The sequence below is a fragment of the Cynoglossus semilaevis genome, chromosome 11 (genome assembly GCF_000523025.1).
Source record: "Cynoglossus semilaevis isolate Cse_v1.0 chromosome 11, Cse_v1.0, whole genome shotgun sequence".
In the NCBI taxonomy this organism is placed as follows: Eukaryota; Metazoa; Chordata; class Actinopteri; order Pleuronectiformes; family Cynoglossidae; genus Cynoglossus; species Cynoglossus semilaevis.
In genome coordinates, this window is record NC_024317.1 from 18,354,360 (window position 1) to 18,362,915 (window position 8,556).

Consider the following 8,556-nt stretch of genomic DNA (forward strand, 5'->3'; position numbering starts at 1 on the left):
GCTGTAAGGTCAGAGGTTCGACCTTGGGCTCCGCTCGTCTATGTTTATTGGGTCCCAGGAGAAGACATTTAATCTCAAATTGCTCATCCTGCTTAGCTACAGTTAAACGGTGTTAGCTGCATCAGGAAGGGCATCGCACATGGAACATGTCAAATCTCATTGTTATTGTTTTGTTCTGTTTCCCAGCACCAAATTACAAACTTGCAAATCCCATGCCACAGCAATCTCAGAACTGTTTGTTAATTTTCATTCTCCTCTCACTGCATGTGGCCCGGTAATTATTCAGTATTTATTTTAAGACTTCAGCACCCTCCAGTGTTGGAGTGTAATAGTGTCTTCTACTGTTTTGTGTTCTCTCAATCATGATTTCAAACAGGAAACATCACATTTATTTTACGGTGAAGAAAAAAATACTACAGTCACTTTCCGTCACATTTATTTTACGGTGTTCTCTTTAAAAGAAGAAAAAAATACTACAGTCACTTTCCAAAAATATATTAGGAAATAATGAAGAATACAAGCATTTTTCAAATATATATATATTATATATATTATATATATTTTTCATAGGTTGAACTTTAAGAGAGGTCCTATCAGCCAAACGGTGTCTATGTTTGATATACCTCAACCTGATTATGTGTCATTCCTATTTTTGAGTTACTCCTACCAGTCAGAGCAGCAGGTGTTTGTGGGCCCACTGTGATAACACTATGTGAGAGGGATCACAGGTGCATACCTCCATTTTATCCCATGGAAAGTATCTTTTAACATTTTCCACACACGCTGAAGGTCAATCTGAGGTATAAATGGAGGGGAGGAGGGTTAGTGTTCAGTGCAGAATTGTTCAGACTTACTGCAGACATGCTAAGGTTTCTGTTGTTTACCGGTCTTGCAGCCCTGGGTAAGAACATGACAGCTGACACTGCTCCATACAAGACATTTATTATTGATTCCCTCAGCCTCCCTCGGCTACTTTTTCTCTGTCATCCTGTTGGTGGTTGACTACATATCAGTCATCACACCACAGTTCCAGATGATCTAATATCTCAATAAAATTGCAGTTTTTAAAATTGAACTCATATCTATTTCTCTCTCTCTTTTTTTAGTGTTGGCTGAGCTGGAGCCCCAGCCCAGGTACTTAGAGGATGACTTTGAAAGGGTTGTTGGAGGTGAGGTTGCCAGACCCAACTCCTGGCCCTGGCAGGTAACTGATCTCACACACAGAAAAAAAAAAGATCAATGGAAATTTACTGTGTTTCAGTTGAACTTTCATAGAAGCTAAATTAAAATAAAGAGCTGAAGTATTTTAAATATTCTTCCTCCTCAGATTTCTCTTCAGTATCAGTCGGGCAGCAGGTACTACCACACCTGTGGAGGAACCCTGATTCGCAGAGGCTGGGTTATGACTGCAGCTCACTGTGTGGACAGGTAGCATATACTACAGTACTTTACTGTACTTAGAGGCCTTTTTTCAGAATTCAGCATCATTTGTACAGTATCATTTTAAGAACAGGGTTAATTCGACGACGACATTTATTGTTGCATTCGTCAACAAACAACGATAAGGATAAAAATGTAATCCAAGCGCTGATTTCGTCATGCAAATTCGAGGAACAAGACGAGCACAAGAGCCAATCAGACTTTAGTTTCTTACTCTCTTCTCCTACTGTACATTATTTACAGCCAAAGAACTTGGCGTGTTGTCCTTGGTGAACACGACCTCAACAGCGACAGCGGCAGAGAGCAGATCAAGGGTGTCAGCCGCGTCTACATTCATCCCAAGTGGAACTCCTACAATGTGGCTTACGGGTGAGAATGACTGTGACTCTTCGGTCAAAGTTCTTTCGTCCCTTCTATGTGTTTGCCATTTAAAATATTTATGTTATAGCGTATAAAGTTCAACATAATTTTTTTGGACATTTTTTAACTTTTTTAACCTGATCTATAATATGGTGATGAAATTTCTGCAAGAGAAGCTGAAGCAACATAAAGGTTCATAGGGGAATAATAGATCTGAGGCCAGGCCTTGGAGATGATCAATAACTTTCTCAAATCAATCCTGGGGCAAAAGGGAAGTAAGTGTAGATGGCTGGAATGAAGCGAGCCTCTGACTTCCAAGCGCTGTAAACTGAGCAGCGAAAATTTTCCAAATGTTTTTTTTACTGGATTTAGACGTACACATTACTTTTTCATTGCTCAGGTGCTCAGTTTGTAGAAATTAATTTTACGTAAGGGATGTGATGGTCCACTGTAGATTCCCGCTGTTTGATCCATCGATCTCTACCTCAGATATGACGTTGCTCTGCTGCGCCTGTCCTCCGAGGCCACCCTGAACACCTACGTCCAGCTGGGCTCTCTGCCCCCATCTGGCCAGGTTCTTCCTCACAACAACAATTGCTACATCACAGGATGGGGACGCACCTCCAGTGAGTTGACTCCCATGGCTACAGCTTTCAGAGCTGCTGTTGCGTCCTTTCTTATCGATGTTTTTTAATCATACCTAGCCGGTGGAAGCCTGTCTCCTCAGCTGAAGCAGGCCTACCTTCCTCTGGTCAGCCATGAAGTCTGCAGTAGGTCAGACTGGTGGGGCAGTACTATCAAGAACACTATGGTGTGCGGTGGTGGTGGTTCTGATTCTGGATGCAACGTGAGTCTTCCCCCTGTTTTTTTATGTCTTTATTTATTTTTACATGGAAACAATACTACAGAGATTAAATGTGAAATGAAAGTGAATTATTGTCATTGATGCACAGCATAGAACTGTACACAATTAAATGTTTCCTTCACCTTAATAAGCGGGGTGAGGTTTGTAGGGACAGTGCGCAGTACACCTTAGCAGCAGTGGATTTGAACCTGTGACCTTCTGGACACAAGCCCACTCCTTTAACCACTGCCCCTTAAATAGGATGCCACTTTTTGTCCTACTGTCTGTGTTAACCATACAGTAAATTTACCATTACCTATTTTACTGTTGAAGTGTACTTACTTTATTTAATATGCATATAAATACATACATAGTGTATATATTTATATCACTGCCTTAGGGTTCTTTGCATATTTATTAGATACCCAACCTAAAGAAGTATAGGTCTCCGAGTACACTAAAGAAAATACTCATACTCATTGTATCGGTTTGTAAAAACAATGGCATCAGGACAACACTGGTCTGAACTACACAATTGTAGAAGTTATTATTATTTATTTAGTTATTATTTATTTATTTCATTCGTTTCACGTCGTCTCAGGGTGACTCCGGCGGTCCTCTGAACTGCATGGTTAGCAACAAATACTACGTCCATGGCATTGCCAGCTTTGTGTCTGGTTCTGGATGCAATGCTTACAAGAAGCCTACTGTCTTCACCCGTGTGTCCGCCTACATCCAGTGGATGGACTCTGTGAGTATAGTGACATGTGGACATCTGAGGAATACTTCAACTTTTATTCTAATTGCGTTTCCTCTTTTTCAGATCATGAATTAAACAGGAGACGATCCTCGCTGGAAACGGACGGGAAAAAAAAAATCATTCCACTTTATTTTGACTCATCTGTGCCTCAAAAAAATAAAAATGATTTAAGTAGTCTTGTGTCACACACACACTTTTTCCTCGCTCATGTTCTCCCATGCCTAACACTATCTAGAAAGATGGGATGAAGTCTGTGACAATCCACAGGTGCAGCTGTTTCCACTGGTGTGGTGTCTTCATGTGTTTCACCTGTGCCTCAGTGCAGAGTGAGTCAGAGATCTGCAGGGAGCTGGATGAAAAGATGTGTGTGTGCGCGTGTGTGTATTTCTCTCTGAGAATTAACATGTTACAGGACGATCCCTACCTTTAAAAACCGGAAACTTAAACCTGAATACAACTTGAGCTGCAGTTTATACTTAATAATAATTCACCTTTGATTTCACTCATCAGTCGATGTGATGTAGAGCAGAGTCAGTTAATCACTTTGATGTGTCTTTTGTAATATAGACCTTGACGTGCCTCAGCACCGGATGCATTTCCTCATTCTCTGTACATATATTTGATCTTTATTCTGTTATTTTTAAGAGGAATGAAGGTCAACAGCTTCTAGAAAGTAAAAGGACAGCAGAGGTGAAGAAAAAATTGCAGGCAGGATGGAAGGGATGGAGGTGAATATCAGGGTTGATGTGTGAGTTGAAAGGGCAGATTCATAAGACAGAAGTGAGACCTGTAAACGACGAGCTGAAAAACAACGAGATGAAGATTACATGATCAGAAATGAGCAAATTAGAGCAACAGTTAAGGTGTTAAGGACATGGTTTGGTGATGGAGCTGTCTGGCTGGAGGAGAGAAGGACAATCTCAGAGGAAGTTTATTTTAAAAAATGACTTGATCCTACACTGGGGGACATGTTGAGTTAACAGCAGGTCAGCTACAACAGACTAAGAGTCAAGTATGTGGTTCCTCTGGGACTCGAACCCAGGACCTTCGGCCTGATATGACTTGAGACATTGCTGGCATTAAATTTAAGGAGGGAGATGATCTGCTGTGGTGACTGCTGAGTGAGTCAGCTGAAATTATTATTATTGTAATAATATACCATTAATACCCTTCCAGTATTCCCAGAACTACTAAATATTTTTGTGCTCTTGTCAAGTCAGGTTCAAGTAACTTGGCGGAGGAAAGGAGTATTTATTACTGTATTTGTAGACAGTGTACTATCTTTGACACACTACAGCTGGTGGAAGTCTGGCTGGCTGCTGGCCAGGTGACATACAGTACACAGGTTCACTTGATGGGGCAGCACTGTGGAGAACAGCATGATATGCACTGGAGGAGGTGCACACTGTGGGGTTACAATAGGAGACGGAAAGTACGTGACATGAATGAACATTTCACGTACAGTATAAACATGTCAATTATTCAAGGGTTTGCGGTGCAGTAAAAACAAATCCACGGAGCTGTACGACTTATAAATTCATCATGTCGCCAGCTGAGAGAAAAATCTTACGTGAACTTTGCCCTGTCACATAACCTGCTTGCGTAACAGCAAATGACTTTTTGTCCATAAGTGCAGGTAACACAGCTGTTTAAACTGAAAGCCAATAATATTCATCCAGAGCTTATGTGTCAAACTCAAGGCCCAGGGCCCAAATGCAGCCCACCAAATTGTTTTGTGTGGCCCACGGGGGCTTAAAAAGCATTTAGTGAAATCCATGCAGCAGAATTTCTTAACCTGAGAAATTAGGGTTTTTTTTTATTATTACACAGCAATGAACAATATTTGTTGTAATAAACAATAATCAATCTGTTTGTATCAGAGTCTGAATGACATTTTATTTTCAATATATCCAGATTATCTTTATATAAAGGAAATAAATGCATATGACTGGATTTTCTTTGAATGTAAAATTTAATTAATGTGCTTAATTAGTAAAAATTAAATTAACTACTTTACAAGGCGGCTCTTTCATTGACAGACTCCAGAGTTTGGGGTGAAAAAAATCACATTTGAACTGTACGCATGTCTTCAATGTATTACAATGACATCAATCAGCCCAGGACAGGAAAGGTTTAACTGTAGTTAATGAGGACCTTCTGCTTCTATACTTGGGTTAAAACACTTGAAATTGGACAGAAAACTGGAGATCCACCAAAGAGCGTGCTGTTCAAACAAAGACAGGTCGGCACTCGAGAGAATTGTCTGTTCGTCTAATAGAAAAACAGTGTTTTGTTTGTTTTTTTAATGCAAGGTTGCAGATCTATTTATAAAGACCAGGGGTTTGAAGGGCTTCTGAGTTGCATTAAAAACCACCATGCCCCCCCGTTGAACTCAGCTAAGCTATGACCATTGAAGGTTCCTGAAGGTATCATAGATGCAGCGCCTTCAATTAAAGTTTCAGAGAGATGTATGCTTTCATCAAGACCGTGTCGGGGTTTTTTTTTTAACACCAAAGGTTGCCATGGGCCTGCTGCTGTGAAGATCCGTCTCTGGCTGAAAATACCTGGTGCATCACAAAAAGGAAAAGATAGGGCAACAAAGAACTCCAGTCTGTAATACTGGATACGTGATCTACTGTTACATTTGCAAAACTGCTGTGATTACCACTCTAAGTTCCCAATGTACCACATAAGGACTGCGATCCAGTGAAGAATATATCTTTGTTCGAACTTTTTAGACTTCTTTGACAGAAAACGAACAGATATAGTGACAGGCACAGGGAAGCTGCAGAAATGTGAGAAGACACTTTTGTGTTTTGACACAATGCAAATTCCATCTGTTTCTGGATTCAGACTGTCTGCAGTCTTGAGTACAAGCTGACATTTACTCTGCCCCGTGATTGGTTTTTAATTAAATGTTTTTTTGTTTTTTTTTCATTTTGTTTCTGCATCCCTCAGAATCTGCTCTGATTGGTGTGAAATAAATAGACTTTTGTGTTTTTATTTTTCTTCTCGGTTGCCTCTAGGGTGCTTTTGTGACATTTTGGGAGTAATGGCTGCAGTGAGTTCTCAGGGACCACTGAAGCACACAGCTCGTGCACGTGAGCACACTGAGCCTACGTGCGCACGCGCGTGTGTGTGTCCTACCGCGGTTGCCTGATATTCATTCATTATTTCACTCCCTCTTCGCCTCAGACCATCCATCACCTTTTATGTGAATTCTCTTCAATGTTAGTGAGTATTACAAGCCTATTTTATGGAACCACGGAGTATATTCCATAAACAAGAGTAAAACAGGTCACACTGAGCGGCTGTAATTGTTCTGGGTGAACATTTTCCCAGCTCTGTTCGTATCATTATGAGGTTGAAGTGGAGGAGGTTTAGATCTTAGTGTCCTTAGAGGTGGAATAAACACCAGCTCTCACCAGCGTTTCCACTGACCTCCGGTCCTGGATCCCCGGTCAGCTGGACATTAAAGTTGCATTAATGTCTGGACTGAATGGTTGGAAAAGCCAATATTAATTCTTTTTAACTTTAACTAGGACTTCTATTAGCTTTTTGAATTGCTTTTACAACTCCTCTATGCATAATTCACTGTGGTCTCACTCTTCCAGCACACACACAAGAAGCAGTTTGAGTCTGAATGTTTTTCATAGGAGCAGAGCGGCAAAAAATCTTGTTTTGTTTTTTTTTTTAGAAAAATATATCAAATCTATAAGTCTCTCACAGCTATTCACAGCAGTTACAAGAATAATAATGGAAAAAAAAATCTACAGCAGTTCCAGACTCAGACTGAGCAGCTGTCTGGTTTAGCAAAGAGTGAAGAGAAAAATAGGAAGGACGCAGAAAGGAAAAGAAAGATTTCCTGAACAATACAGTCTACTTCATCGGTGGCTCAAAAAGTACTTTTTGAACATAAATGCTGACATGGAGTTTTGATAATGAAGAAATGTGCCTAAAATAAATATATGAAGTGCAGTGCTGACCTGTCATGTGGGCTCATTAGAAAAAAAAAATTTAAATATGTCGGATCAATAATATCTACACTCTGACTTTGACTGGGCTGAAGTACGTGTCCCGAGTTTTCTCCATCTGTTCATTTTTTTACGTGAAAACCCGAGTTTTCTCCATCTGTTCATTTTTACATAATATTCCGAGCTCTCACAGCTCAGAGCAGCTGTCAGCCGGTACTGCTGTACTGTAGTTAGGACCAGTCCTTCTTCCTTCACCCTGACAGTCAAGGATCTGCTGAGTGTCTGCACATGCTGAATGTACCACAAGTTGAAAGTGTTTATGAAAGTGGTGACAGTGGTTTTTAAGACTAGACATGCACCGTAGAATCAAATATATGTTTAAATGACCTGTTGTACGACGCCTTCATTTTTTTTCAGTGATTCCCTGTTGTCTGAATACACAGGTTTCTTCCTGTTACATATGAATATTTGAAATATCAGTAGTATCAGTAGTAGGATGTATCCATGTACTCTGTCTGGAGAAGTCCGGTCCAATTCTAGCCAAAAGGCCAACGTGCACAACTCAGGTGCAGGAAATTACAGCTGGTGCTCCAGTCTGATGGCTGGATTCACACCAATGAGTGACTGCAGGCAGCATTAAAACAATCATGGTGACGGTAGCCTGCAAGATGAGTCATCTGGTATCCACATAAGATTATGTGAGACAACTCCAAAAAAAAATCTCTTGCGAACCACCTGACTGGGACTCGTTCTCTAAGATGAGGGTGGTACTTAAAGTGTGGTACCTCACTGTTACACACCGGCCTTTCAAAAAACAGTAAGTTATTGGAGTACCACTAATAGGGAAATACGTAATGCCTATGCATACCACTGGTGGTGTATCCATAGTAGTAGCAGGAACCGGCTCTTGGAGACAACTGTTGCGATGATCGTGAACTCCTGGGAAAAATGATGTGAGACAACTCCAAAAAAAAAATCACTTGCAAACCACCTGAGGGCCGCGACCCAGTCTTTGGGAAACAATGATTTAGAACAACTTGAGTCACTTCAAAATCTGTCTTCTATCGTCTCAAAGAAATTTAAGTTTTCTTTGAGGACAATGGAAATTTAAGTTTTGTCCATTTGTCATTTGTTTCATAAATATTAAAAGAAAATATGTATATTTTATTCCTTATCAC

At 40.4% G+C, this 8,556-nt stretch overlaps 1 protein-coding gene across 1 annotated transcript; it reads left to right on the forward strand.

The window, feature by feature from the left end:
• Window positions 1–786: 786 nt before the first annotated feature.
• Window positions 787–3,578, forward strand: LOC103386708 (elastase-1-like). Its single transcript, XM_008321107.2, has 8 exons — window positions 787–901; window positions 1,107–1,204; window positions 1,328–1,428; window positions 1,684–1,809; window positions 2,290–2,426; window positions 2,505–2,647; window positions 3,246–3,395; window positions 3,468–3,578. The coding sequence occupies exons 1-8, from the start codon at window positions 862–864 to the stop codon at window positions 3,477–3,479; spliced, it is 807 nt and encodes a 268-aa protein (XP_008319329.1). The 5' UTR covers window positions 787–861; the 3' UTR covers window positions 3,480–3,578.
• Window positions 3,579–8,556: the final 4,978 nt, after the last annotated feature.